General features: G+C 40.5%; 1 protein-coding gene across 5 annotated transcripts in view; it reads right to left on the reverse strand.

The window, feature by feature from the left end:
- CHD2 (chromodomain helicase DNA binding protein 2) overlaps window positions 1–15,065 on the reverse strand; it is an 80,916-nt gene that overhangs the window by 63,870 nt on the left and 1,981 nt on the right. For all 5 annotated transcript variants that reach the window (XM_044978821.1, XM_044978823.1, XM_044978822.1 and 2 more), the window contains exon 2: window positions 14,661–14,789. In XM_044978821.1, coding sequence (XP_044834756.1) covers window positions 14,661–14,722 — 62 coding nt within the window. In that variant the 5' untranslated portion in view covers window positions 14,723–14,789. The remainder of the gene's footprint in view (window positions 1–14,660; window positions 14,790–15,065) is intronic.

The following is a 15,065-nucleotide window of genomic DNA, read 5'->3' on the forward strand; positions in this document are numbered from 1 at the left end:
ATGCACATGACAGAGAGGGAAGAAGAGCAGCTAGAGTTAGCAATCCTGGCATCACATCTGGCCCTACAACAAACTAAAAAGAAAATTGTGAAAATAAGACTACAAACTCTATGGGTCAGAGATGATCTTTTTGTTCGTTGTTTGTAAACAGCCTAGAATACTGGAAGAAAAGAGTCGGCACAGTTCCAAGAGGGAAATGTAGTTTTTAATTTGTCCCCTTTTATAAAATGATGAAAGAACAAAATGTATCTAGTTTTTGTCCAGACTGATTAATTTCAGCAGTATCAGTACATTTAAAAAAGGCAGAAGCAAGAATATAATTATATAATACAATGATAAAATTACATAAAACCAATGTACTTTTGCACTGTAGCTATCAATAGACACAATAAAATAAAATTCATAAATCTTGCCACATATAAATAGAAAAAATTCAAATATGGAAATAAAAAGGGTCCTATTTTTATAAGGAATTCTTTTATGAGGCCTTGTAAAACTAAATCTCCTTCCTGTAAAATATAGGTCTCCTACCCACAAAGACTATATCCCCAGCCAGTCGTGAATAAATACATCCCAGTCAATTGCCTAAGTACAACAAATCACTACTGGAGAACAGAACTGCATTTTCTCAGAGAGCTGGCAGAGGGCAGCAGTGAAACACTGCATGAAAAACTGCTCCAGAAATTCCTCCAGTGCTGCTGGGCACTCAGCCAGCCTTCCAGTCACCATTTTAGAACATTGCTCTTCCACCATCTTATGGTTTGTCCCTGCTCTTGTGATTTCTGGTTTGTTTTGTGTCTCAAAATGGAAGAATTTGAAATCAAAAGAAAAAAAATTAGCTATAAGGAAAGATTTCAAAACTTGGAAGAAGAGAAATGACCAACTTCTAAGTAATGTTTAAAGATGAGCTCATTAAAATCTGTTTTACCTACTTCAGTTTGGCTTTAAAAGTGGGAGGAATATGAAATTCAGAAGCTGTTACCCCTTTTCCCCGCTCTGTCCTAGGAGAACTGGAAAAACAAGACAAGCCACTTCGTCATTTTTCTCTCCAACACCCCCGTTGCTTGTGCCGCCACTTCTAGTCCACACAAAACACGGCTCTTGCTAAGATCATTTTATGTGCCTGTACTCAAAATATGTCACACTACCGTAAATCCTTCCATTTTGCCATCACCTCAAGTTCAAGTTTCTTGTCCTCACCACCTTCCAGGCTCTCCCCATCTTTGCCCTTGCTTATTTATTGGCTCAGCTCTTTTCACATCGCCCCCCTGCCGTAACCCCTCTCCCCCCATCCCCGCCCCATCTGTCCACTTCTCTTGAAATGTCCTCACTGAATTCATTCCTAACGCCACCTCCTCTCCTCTTTCACTTGAAACTAGCCCACGCTAGACCCATTTACTAGCAATTAGGGCTGGCTGAATATTTTCTGCTGGAACTGTTTTTTGTGGGGAAATTGGGTTTTCAGTAAGACAACATTTTTCAAGAAAAGTTCCTGCTTTCTGTGGAAATTTTCAATTTTTAGTCAAAAAGTCAAACACTCAAAAACTGAAATATTTCCATTTGGACATACTGACAAGGTGCCTCGTGGGAGCTGTAAGTCAGTTGCTTCATGTCCCCATTCTCTATTAGCCAGGCTCCTCGGCTGGCCTGCATCTCCCATAAATGCACCCTGGCAAGGGACTCCCATGGTGAACCGCTTCCCCTCTCTAAGAGGGGACTATGGGGTGAATTATGGGAAATGCAGTCCAACCTGGGAGTGCAGTCTAGAGGGGCGAATGGATGCTTGCGGTGCCCAAACTACAACCCCCATAAGGTGAAGTGGCAGCATTTCCAAATTGAAATATTTCAATGTTTGGCCAAAATATTTTTGTATTCCACTGAAAATCAAAATTGAGGGCTGGGAAGGTGTCCCATTTTCTACTAGCACTGGCTACAAGAAGTTAAACAACAATAATGGCTGGGCTGAGGTCCAGGTGGCATAGTTGATATTTATTTTAGGGTATGGCTACACTTGCAAATTTGCAGCGCTGCAGCAGGGTGTGAAAAAACACCCTCTGCAGCGCTGCAAATTGCGGCGCTACAAAGCGCCAGTGTAGTCAAAGCCCCAGCGCTGGGAGCGCGGCTCCCAGCGCTGTCTGTTATTCCCCACAGGGAGCTGGAGTACGGACAGCGCTGGGAGAGCTTTCTCCCAGTGCTGGGGCTTTGACTACACTTAGCGCTTCAAAGCGCTGCCGCGGGAGCGCTGCCGCGGCAGCGCTTTGAAGCGCTAATGTAGCCATAGTCTCAGAATACCTGTTATCCCTCCCTGCAGCCCTTTGTTTGTCAAGCTTCTGACCTCTTCCAGGGCGGAGACCACATCTACCACACTGTGGGTAATACCCATAATGCAAATAAGGATTAAGAATAGTGAAATCTCAAAACTGTCACTTCTTTAGAGAGAGGAATCAGCCATACATGTTTGCAGGTGTGTATGTACATGAATATACACTTGCTAAAAATACTGCAGCTAAGTATGTCATATTTCTTCACTGTCTAAGATTGTGGCAAGCAATTACCTTTTTAAAACGCCCTGAAACCTGTTAGTGAAACAAAGGGCATGTGCTTGTCAAGAACCACCTTTACTTTCATATTTTAATTAAAATTTTTTATTTAATTAAAATATGAAGTATTAGAAAGAAAAGTTCATTCTAACCATCCTAACCATCTCTGACAATATCTGGAAGCAAATATACCCCAGCCAATAGGCAAACAGTATTTGTTTGGAATCAGAGGGGTAGCCGTGTTAGTCTGTATCAGCAAAAACAACGAGGAGTCCTTGTGGCACCTTAGAGACTAACAAATTTATTTGGACATAAGCTTTCGTGGGCTATAACCCACTTCATCAGATGCAAGTATGTGCTTGTTAATCTTTAGAGCTGTACACAATTAAGAGATTAAAGTCCGAGAGATAATCTTTTTTGGACGCTAAAAATGGGCACCAGAATAAGGCAACTTTCAATTACACTATGGGGAAGTATATATCTGAAAATCACTTTGGGCCCAACCCAATATCCACTAAAGTCAAAGGACAAACACTAAGTGTGAGTTGGGTTGGCCCCTTTATGGGGAGTGTATCTACAAATCTAGATCCACCAAGACTCAGAAAAGATGTTTCCACATTTCTGCGATGTACTCCAGTCTGTAACTCTTTACTCATGAGGCAAATATTTCTGATCTGGGAAAAATTGACCCATTGCTGAAGAATAAAAGGAAATAATCCTATCTGCGTTCAAGAAAGAACTAGTTTAACAGCAACACTAGGACCTTACTAGGTCACCTTTTCGTAACAATGCATCTTAAGAAATCTGCAAGGAAATTGTAGCAGGGCTTGGGTGTCATGATGACTGCTCTACCATTTTACAGCTGGGCAATACAACACAATTTTGTAGTTTTTTATATATATATATATATTATAAACTGCACCCCAAATTTCTTTGCATGAGGAAATTAGAGAGTGAAGGTGAAGGATATGTTTTCAGAGGGCCACAGAGAGGTTTTTGGGGAGTCTGGGACAAAATCTGAAACTGAGGCCTCTTCCCCCCCCCCAAAAAAAAACCCCCACAAGAGTGCAAAAATGCACAGACACCTGAAATGGAGACAGGGACAGCACTTGAAGAAGGCAGCTTACTTTCCAGCATATACACAAAGGAGTCAAACTAAAGCTCCCCCTGCAACCTTAGTTCCAGCATTTCCTAACTTTTGAGTGATTGACTTTACCTCTTTGCTTTGGTTTTTTTTGTTTGTTTGTTTGTGTTTGTTTGAAACAGCGTGTGTGTCATTTCCTAGGTTTTATAAAAGGCAAAGTGATAAGATGGATCATATAAAATCATATTGTTCGCCCACATCAGTAGTGTTTAAACCCCAAACCACACTTCACACCTCTTCATTTGAGCTAATGGTGTAACATGTAGCAGCAACAAGCTATTATCCTGACTGTGCACCATTCACCAGATGTAGCAGCACACATTTTTCCAGTGGCTTGCACTACTATTTGGTAGACAGTAGCAAAACGTTGAGTATCAGGATTCCTGGATTCTATTCCTGATTCTGGACAAGAATGTGGTCTAGTGGTTACAGACAGCACAACCAAGCATATACCTGGGGCACATGGAGCATGAAAGGCAGCGTGAGAAAGTGGATGAGATTTGGAACTACCCCAATTAGAGATAAGGTTTTATTCCCAGCCTGACCTGACCTTATGCAAACTCTGAGGTATCCGATCTGTAAAATAAGGTAAATGATACTTGCCTGCCTCCTAAGGCAAGGGTGTGAGGCCTAGCTCAATAACATGGGTTGTGAAGTACACACCAAAAGAAAGAAAGGAATGCTGCAGCTCCTCCTCTTCGCTATGTGAGGCCCTGCATTTTATCTTTTGCTCTAGCTCTGCACCTATGAGCATGTTTGGTGCAGATGAAGCTGGGGGAAAAAGGGGGACAGGGGGAAAGAGAAGAGGAGGAGGGAGCTCAAGCATGTTTGGTGTAAATGGAGTCTTCAGAGATTTTTAGGAGCAAGCCTCTACAGAGCATGTACAAAATGTGATTTCCAGAGGCTAACTTGAGAAAATGTGGATGATGTTCATGGGCACAAAAAAAGGCACCCCAAGCTGCCCTTTCCAAATATCCAGCTCCTGCTCCACAGGATGGAGGGTCTAACACCCTTTCAAGAAAAATGTATTAAAAAAACCCCGAAAACCTATTTTGCCCAACTTCATTTTCAGTAAAAGCTAAACCATTTTTGTTGAAACTTTCAGAAGAAATACAGCATGAAAGAGAGAGGAAATATTGAAAATTTCTAACAGAATTGTTAAAATTTGGCAAATTTATAAGTATCTAAAAATAGCAGGTTATAACAGAACATGTTAAGCAAACAACAATAGACTTTTAGTACCAGCTCTAATGTCCAGTACTGATGAGACTGTAAATTACTGCCTATGTTTACTTTGTTTGTATATCACCCAGCAATAGGGTCTTTTTGGTGCTACTAGAATACAACTAATTATTAAGAACTATATGCTCAAAACTGGCATCCTAGCTGTCACCATCCTTGTTCCAGTTTCAAGGCTAACTAGAGATGGATGTTCACAGAAAAGCTGAGCTTTCAAGAGATTTTTTGTGAAGCATTAAGTGAAAGCACCATCTTTTGGCCAACACTGTCTCCCTCTCTCCAAGATAGGTTTTAACACCTAAGGCTCCAGAGGCAGAACCAAAGAACAAGCACTTACTGAGCTCAATAAATGGTTCATATTTGCATACCTCTCTCTTAAGTTCTCTGCTTTGTAAAGTATGTTGAGATATACTGGACTGACCAATTTTATAAATCTATTATTTACACTACACCTACATTTACATAATATAGCACAACTAGCATTCTCTTCAGGACTGGAATAGCAGGGGGTGTTGCAGGTTACAAAGTGAGGTGCACTTGCAGAGTTGTGTAGAGGCCAAAAGATAGGAAAAACAGGAGATCCTGCTTATCTATTAAAGATGCACTAGTAAAAATGAGCAGAGTGACCATGAAAAAGAGCTTGATTACAAAAGAAGTCTCTCACCCACAACAGAAACAGATTCTGAACTGTTATCCTTAAAGGCACAGCAAAAGTAGGATTGTATGAGTAGTTCTGAAGAGCATTTTGATACAATGTAGAATTTTCATTCAAACTCGCTGCCTCTGACCAGGTCTTATTCATATTGGACAAAGTTAAAGCAGGACTCTACTCTGAAAAATGACCTCATAAATGGCACCTTCTTGCACAAATCTCCTTTTGTGCACTTCTGAATCATATGGTCTATTTTTACTGCTTCTTACTCATGTCACACTGCAGAACAATTTCCCAGAAGGGAGTGAGCTGCATATTTCTTCTGAAGTATGAAGAGAATTGCTTATGAAATTACAAACAGTCACCCATGTGTCAAGGAAGGCCTAATTTGACTTGCAGTAACTTTATTACTTATGATGACATATTAGAAGGAACACCATCTTAACTTTGCAGGGCTTACATTTCGAAAGTGTATTCATTATCTTGGAAAATGGAACATATTTGCTATAGGGATTATTGAGACACCAACATGAAAATCCACATAATTTTTAGTCCTTTTTCAGAGCAGAGTCCTATTTTAAGAGCTGCTAATGGGCTTTAGGTTTGAGATGTTTATTTTTCGTCTTCCTTTATAAAGATGTATTGTCTTTTTCACCATTATAGGCATAGATTTAGAGCAGGGTCCCACGGGCCCGTAGTTTGCCCACCTCTGATTTAGAAGCAGAATTTGAGGTACCATCACTCTGTTTCTGCCCACTCTCTTCCTTATTTGACACTAACTGTCTGATAAACAGCTTTGCCTTCATCAAAACTGGAACCGTAAGTTGCATACCATACCGTAAGTTGCAGCAGCTCTCTCTGGGAGAGCGCTCTCCTGTCACCATAATAGCTTCTGCCTCTCACGGAGGTGAAGTAATGTCAGTGAGAGCGCGTCTCCCACCGACACAGCACCAGTGTGGCCAGCTTTTAGGTCGCTGTAACTTGCCCCTCCCCCCCGTGACGCCTTTCACACACCTGAGTAATGTAAGTTACATCAACTTAAGTGGTAGCACAGACCAGCCCTGAGAAACTCCAAAGACAGACTCTTCCCAGTTCACCCTGAGTGAAAGGGTAGACTTCAGGGCTCTGAAAGAGGCGGATCTCCCCTTCCCCAAGGATGTGGTGGGGTCTGAAAGTACTAACGTGTTTAACGTTCACCAAGAGCAGCATATAACTCAGTTGTGACTGCCTCACTGTTCCCACTCATGCAGCACCCACTGTTGAGAACCTTATAATACAGGTGTGGGCAGACTTTTTGGCCTGAGGGCCGCATCGGGTTTTGGAAATTGTATGGAGGACCTGTTAGGGGAGTGGGGGCGTGGGCCAGCCTGTACCCCACCCCCTTCTGGCCCCGACAGCCCCCCCAGACTCCTGGCAAATCCAAACCTCCCTATTCCCTGACGGCCCCATCCAAACCCCCCCCCTTCTTCGTCCCCTCACAGGCCCAGGAACTCCCACCCCTGACTGCCACCGCCGCCCCATCCAACCACCCCTTCTCCCCGACCACCCACAGAACCCCATCCAACCCCTCCTGCCCCCCACTGCCCCATCCAACCCCTCCTGCTTCCCGACTACCCCCATTCAAACCCTGTTCCCCGCCCTCTGACCGCACCTGACCCCTATCCACACCCCCGCCCCCTGACCACCACCCTGAACTCCCCTGCCCTCTATCCAACACCCCCACTCCCCACTACCTTGCCACGATGCTTAGAGCAATGGTGGCTGGCAGCGCTGCAGCTGCGCCACCCCGCTGGCGCCAGCCACGCACTGCATAGCACACAGCACCGGATCAGGCCGGGCTCTGCAGCAGTGCTGCACCAGAAGCTCGCCGCCCCGCCCCCCAGAGCTTTGTGCCAGCGGCACAGTGAGCTGGGGCTGCGGGGGAGGGGGAACAGCAGGGGTGGGGCCAGGGGCAAGCCTGTTATAATACCAATGCATAATGGGAGAAGAGACAATATCTAGTACCCTGTCTTTTTGCTGATCTGTGCCCTTGGGATTAGATAAAAACAAGGAGTCTGGTGGCATCTGAAGAAGTGGGTTTTTACCCACAAAAGCTTATGCCCAAGTAAATCTTAGTCTTTAAGGTGCCACCAGACGCCTCGTTGTTTTTGTGGATACACACTAACACAGCTACCCCTCTGATACTTGGATTAGATAACACATTTCCCTTTAGGAAAGAAACAGCAGGACAGAAGCTATTTCATACATCACTCAGTCATTTTAACTGCCACTTTAGCAGGTTTGTTTATCCATGTCAGCACAGTCAGCATGGAGGAGCACAATGGCCAATTCAAAAGGGACTCTGTATGTAGTCAGCAACACAGACTTGTAATGAACATGCAAATGCTTTAGGGGAAATATGCACAGCAATCAGTGTTTCACTCAAAATGGCTAATTGATTTTAGTATGTGCTAGAAGGAGGCTTTTTTTATATTGTGCATGAAACCCTGACAAGTCTTATATTAAAGAAACAGGCCCTAAAAGAATTAGTAAAATTTGGATTTAGGCTTTCCCCCTTCATTGTTTAAAACTTCAGCCAGTTACATTTGTGTGTCCAGTGCAAAACCCAGAAGATATGGGTTTACCACAGATACTGGGGGTCTGCTGTACGATTCTATCACAAGTGATCTTTAAAGGCAGTTTTGGCTGGAGGAGTTGGGACAATAATCTATTCGAGTGCATCCCCTGCAGACATCATGCGACAGCCATACCTCTCCAAATACAGTAATGATGAAAGGAGATCTGAAAAGGTGGCAGATTCACGGTTAAGAGGTGGGACTCCCTCACAGAACAAAAAGCATCCAACTGTTCCTACAAACTCCACTATTGGTTTTTACAATATATTAATACAGAAGGAATTATGTTGATATTTCTATGCCTAAAAATGAAGAAAAAAAACAAGGAAGCCTAAACACTTAACAGCTTCACAAATATTTTAGAGCAGTAAACAGCTGGCAAAATCTTTCCACTGTCACATAGAGAATTGGTTCTGGGTGGGGCAGGATTGGGGAATAGCAAGCAATGAACTGTTCAAAATCACTGCTGTAAAGTACCCAATACTTAGCAAAACACTTCACACTTGACTATCTCAGAGACAGAAGGCTAAATAAATAGGTATCCTGTCATTTCTTCAAGTGGCCGCTATAGAATAGAGGTGAGAGGCACTGAAGGAAGTGGGGGGAGGGGTTGGAATGACATTGCTCAGGGGACTGATGATTCACTTTCTAAGGGCTGGTCTACACTGGGCACTTCCATTGGCTACCTCTCTCAGGGGTGTGAAAAATCCACTTTTGAGACACACAGACAGTGCTAGATCAATGGAAGAATTCCTCCATCAGCCTAGGTACCACCTCTCAGGGAGGTAGATAACCTACACCAATGGTAGAATCCCTTCTGCATCTACACTGAAGCACTACAGTGGTGCAGCTGCACTGCTAGAGCAGTTTAAGTGTAGACATACCCTTGTTAATTGACACTTTGCCACTATTACCCTCCCCCCACCCCATCAACTCAACATCATGCCAGTGCATTTAAAATGTAGTGGGTGCAAAAGAGTGTATGTCTTCAGTGCAGTTAGTCTGGCTCTGGGCATTGGGTCAGCCTAGCTCACGAGCACTGAAATGAGTCAGTGTTCTCACCTGGTGCTGCACTTCCCCTGTGTGCTTCTAAGACTTCTGGGGCCACACCCAAGATATGCCTCTCTCTGACCTTATCTGTCCTGAGCAGAAGGGGGAACTGCAGAAAGGCAGGGCCTTTGGCACAGGAGAACTATCAGCACTTGACTGATTTAGACCTCACTGCACAATGGGCAGGATGACAAGTAAAAGCAGAACACAGGCTCTAAAGCTATATCGCCAGCTGTGAAAGCTAGCCTGTGTTGAAAGCACCGCTAAACCAGGAGAGAGGTTTTATGTATGGATGAGAGAAAATATGGGGCAACATGCTTAGGGCTTTGTCTACACTTGAAACTCTACAGCAGAACACCTCCAGTGCTGCAAGTATGCAAATATAGCGTTTCAGTGTCGATACATTAAAAAAATTATTAAAGCTAATGTTAAAATTATATATTACCTATGCCAATGGGAGGGGTTATCCTGGTGGCACAGGTATTCCACCTCCCTGAAAGGTAGATTCTTCCACCAACCTAGCACTATCTACAAGGGGACTTAGATCATCTTAAAATATTGCTCAGGGATGTGAGTTTTTCATACCCCTGAGCAAGGCAGCTGGGTTGATCTAATTTTCTAGTGTAAATGAGCCCTTAGTTGGCTGTGTTAAATGAAGACAGTTTCAGAAGGATTATGAAATTACACAGTTGATCTATTTATTCTTGTCTTCCATTTCTGTTACATAAAATACTCAGGCTAATAGAGTTAGAGAATACAGTGTTTGATTAAGTTTTGAGCGTTAAAGAAACAGTTCATAAATTTAAAACTATTTCTAACTTCTTGCAGTTAGTTTACAAGAATTCTATATATTCTTTGCACAGTTCTAGCGAAGCTCAAAAAAGAAAATACAGTAGTTTAAAATCTGAATCATGTATTTGTAATGAGATAAGTTACTTCCTTAAAATAAAAATGAACCATCCCTTTGTATTTCATGTAGATTACATCATAATACAACATGGATTGCTTGGTTTTGTTTTTTTAAAAAACCCTTCAGATTAGAAGTGAGCAGAAGATTAAAAAGTTTAAAAAACAAAAAAACTCTGCAGAGCCATGGAGAACCAAATTCTGTATGTGCTACTGCAGGATTGGAACAAAAAGCACTCACAGTAACAACCAATTAGATTGTAAACTGGAGAACCAAAAAGAAGGAATTTGTAGCCAGAACATGTTCAAAATGTATTTTGTTAAACATGTCCAGCATTGCTTGTCTTATGTTTTTTCTTAAAAAGAGTAAAATGTGACCTGGCTAAAAGCATTTACACACTTATGGGGCAAGTGGGGAAATGGGGCTTCATCCCTTTAAGATTTGTAGAGTTATAAAAAATGTCCAGCTGTTCAAGGAACACTAAATGGTTAAAGGGTATCCCAAGTTTAAAAAAAAAAGAATCCAGGGAAAAAAACCTACTAGAAATGTCCTTAAAGAGGATGTGAGAAAATTCATTGTAGATCTACTGCATGCACTCTCTCTCTCACACACTGGAATGAATGCTGTGCATGCAAACGCTGTTTTCCCTGCTGGCTGAGCAGGCAATCGCTCTCTTGCCAAGCGTGGGGGAGGTTCTGAAAAGCAAGCTTATGCTGACATCACTAGAAGGCAGAGCTCTGCTTCCACAGAGGCGCCCGAGTGTTGACTGTCCTGTTACCAAGTGAGCTAACAGCCAATCAGATTCCACAGCAAAAACAAGATGGCCTTTGAACTCCCCACCAGCAACTTCCTGCTGTTTTCAGAGTACACACAGTGCAATGCAGTATGTCTGTCAGCTATGCGGCACAAAGGAACAGCCATTTTGTGACTGAACTGGACCTGCACCAAAATGCCAGGCGTTTAATCACTTTTCCTTCCTTCCAAGAGTGGCTAGTTTCCTTTTGAGCATTAACAAGACAAGAAATACTAATTGCTGATGAAACCAGATAGAGTTGTTCATTTCTGTTTCACTTCTTTATTTTCCCCAGATAAAATCCTCTTTTATATGAAACTACTTCATAAAATGGCTGCCACAAACTGAATGTGTTCTGTTCTACAAAGTCTGCTGCATTCTGCAGTTCAGTTCTACAAAAGAAGCCGTTTGCCAAGAGGACAACAGATTACAGATCTAAAACTTCAAAGTTCTCAATGGAAAACAGGTCTAAATCCATTCACACAGAACTAATTTCCAAATTGTATTTTATAAACACGAAGTGCAAGTTGGAAGAAAATACAACTGTTTGTACTGCTTCTGCATCTCTTATGTAATAAAAATACAAGCCATGTCCATTTCATTATGGTTAGGGCTATAAGGTAACTGCAATGAAGACATTCCAAGGGATTTAAGCAGAAGTTGGATCTATATGGTGTGTCCTTATGTTATTTATACTACTGTTGTACAGGATTGGCAATTCCTAGATGTATTTTATCTTAATTTGTATTTCAGATACCAGTATTTGTGAAGTTAATGTTGCAGTCAAAATTTATTGTGCAACTGCTCCTCTTCACATCTGGCTTTTTTTAAAAAATGCATTAGAAAAGGCAGAAGATGCAAGAATTTTTTTTTTAAAGAAACGTTACTGCCAACATTTTGTTCCATTGTTTGAAATTTTGAGTTATTGACAACATCCCAGCTTTCATCCTGGGTGAAGCAAGTTAAATTGAGTGAGTTTAACAGTTAACTTGGAAAGCTTGACAATTGGGTTACTGTCTGTATACTGAAATACAGGAAGAGATGTTTCATAGAATCATAGAATATCAGGGTTGGAAGGGACCTCAGGAAGTCATCTAGTCCAACCCCCTGCTCAAAGCAGGACCAATCCCTAGGCAGATTTTTGCCCCAGATCCCTACATGTCTCCCTCAAGGGCTGAACTCACAACCCTGGGTTTAGAAGGCCAATGCTCAAACCACTGAGCTATCCCTCCCCCCTTCTATTCATCCAAAAGGTCCCAAGAAAGGACTACATATGTGCAGACTCCACTAAACTTTTTGTAAGAGTTAAACTAACATCATTTCCCCTCAGGAATAATTTCTGTTTCAAGTCAACTCTCAGAGGAGTTTGTTTATTCAGATAAGGTTTTTTTTCCCTTCTTTCCTAGGGCTGGAAATTCACGAATCTCAATTCCAGTCATATTCCCTAGTCATTATACTAATGGACTCTCTACACCAAACACACACATTGTTTCCCATCTATATTTTGCAGATCAGTGACACCTGCCATTCATATCCACCTTACCCATCCATTTTCAATATTGTAGCCTCCAATCAAGGCATGATTGTGTAATATGACTTCACACATAACCTAATGCTTCTAAGCTAGTCCAACAAAATTGTGAGAGGGGAGTCAAGTCAGAGAAACATGATCTGTGCAGACATCAATGTGTTTCAGGGTTGCAGTAAAACAAGCTGAAGGCTTTACTTCCTAGAAATCATTTCCCCCGTATCTTAAAGTCAACCTTAGAAAGCAAAGTATTTTAGACATTCAGCTGACTCAGCTCAGAAAATAAGGCTCATTTATAAATATGCTCTGTTCAATTGCTCCCACACTCCAGGTGAGTAGATATTACCAGCAGTAAGTTTATTCTGGTGAAGTATGGGAAAAAGGGGAGAAAAATGTTAAGTGTTTTACTTTTTTATTTAATACAACAGGTGAAACACATGGCTCAATCAATGATGCTAGACACATGATCTTTGCTACAAAAGAGCAAAATTACACATGTGATGCTATGCAAATATTATACCCTTGGGACAGAAAAAAAAAATCAAGGGTTGTGTGTCTGTGTGATCCCAATTATTCACCCATTAGACCCAGTTATTGGACTTCATTTTATTTGGCATAATGTTCCTATACTCCTAAAATGTATTTATTCTGATTGCTGTTGCTCTTACTACTGATAGTCCACATTTTTCAGTGACATTTAGATTAAAAAGCAAACCAACTTTTCTTGACAAAGTCAGGATTTTTGCAGCTGCACTTAAACATAATTACAACCTTATAATTAAGGTTGAAAATATGTCAAACATTTTAAAAAATACAAGTCCTTGTATATACTGTGTGTATGATTCGGTGTTTTTTTTTTTAAACCAATTTAACAATACCCATTTTAAATCAAATAAAAACTTACCTATTTCCATTTTAACACCTTTTATTACATTGCAATTTAAAAACATTCCTGATTAGCATGCAAAATTAAGTTTTAAAAGGTTCTAACAAAATAATGTGGTCATGAATGTGTTTCTACCACAATATTTCAAGTTCATATAATGTTCAAGAATAGGTTAAATATTACTGGAACAAGAATCTTATTCATACATTTGATAAACTTACATAGTGCACATATTGATACCAAAGAGTTTTAGAATTCATTTTATTGACAATTACTTAAAAGATACTCAAGGAAAAATGAACAGGTCTTGATTTAATAAAAGTTAACATAAATAGGCAAAATGTAATGTATTGACAAACCACTGAAGAGCAATGCAAAGTTTTTAGACTTCAATGTTAGATTAAGCCAACATATTGTTTAAGATACAATGTTAGAAGCTAAATGAAGAACAAAACAAAGGACTTAATGTTGTTGTAAGTCTATCAAATGTTAGCAGTATTTTCAGCATTCTGTACTCTTCCTCAAATCAAAGTTAAATTTATAAAGTATCTGAAAAGAATATCATTACTTGACACAAAAGTAAACACATTCTGAGAAAAAATATACAAAACAAGCAATGAAAGGACACCAAGGTTCCCATTAACAATCCTAGTTTAGATTTTATAAACATGAAATACTATCACCACCAGGGGAAAGTTTGGTTAAATTGTATCAAAATATCCTAAAATAGCTAAACAGTATCAAAGTTCTGTAAGCCCAAATAAAATATAAAGTAAGGAGCATCAATCAAACAGGCACTTTTTAATTTATATTTTAAAATGAACTTTTTTTCATTCAGGTAAGTTTCTCTAGTGTCTATTTACTATAATTTACTACTACTAGGCTTCTGTATGGCCCTCAATTAAAGTTTAGACTTCTGAGATTCTTCAAAGAAAAATTTGCCTTGTATGTAAAATGGTGCAATGCAGCAATGGCTAAACCGACAAGGTCGTTTTTCACAGAACAAAAAACCTAAAAACTGAAATTCAGAAACTGAAAAAGCATAACAGAGAAAGGGGCTCCCTTGAATAAAGGTACATTACCTTTTGACTCTGACATGGGCCCTTAAGTCACAACACAACTTTCAGAAATTGCTACCAAAAAAAATTAGGGTGTGGCATATTAACAATCTCAAGGTCATTCCTTAAAAAAGGAATCAAAATCAGTTAAATGTTTTGTCTTAAGTATGGATAGTAAACCAAAGCTGTCAAGGTAAACACTGTATTCAGAGGTTTTCAAAAAATAAAATAAAGTTGATAGATCATACCTCGATGCATTGCTGTGTACTGAACCCTCCTCTCCTTGGCTTTTGTCCTCATTTCTCATCATCTTTTAATTCTTAAATATTAAAGGGGGATATCTGTGTTTGCTTTGATGTCCTGTGCCCAGGTATTTACTGTCAAAAGTTGAAAGAAAGGTAAGGTCCCAGTTTGTTTCAGTAGCTTTCGTTATCAAGAACAAAGTCCTGACGCTGCAATGATAGTTATAACAATACACAACACTGATCAGCACAGGAAAACGGACACTTAAAACAATAATATTCATTTTAAAAAGAAAAAATTGGAAGAGAAACAGCCCAGAGCAGCATCCTGCAAACTTTCCCAAAGTAACAGAGGAAGCAAAAATCTCTGTATTTTATTGCGTCATTCCCAATACAGCTCAAATCGGTCGA

The sequence above is a fragment of the Mauremys mutica genome, chromosome 11 (genome assembly GCF_020497125.1).
Source record: "Mauremys mutica isolate MM-2020 ecotype Southern chromosome 11, ASM2049712v1, whole genome shotgun sequence".
Classification (NCBI taxonomy): Eukaryota; Metazoa; Chordata; order Testudines; family Geoemydidae; genus Mauremys; species Mauremys mutica.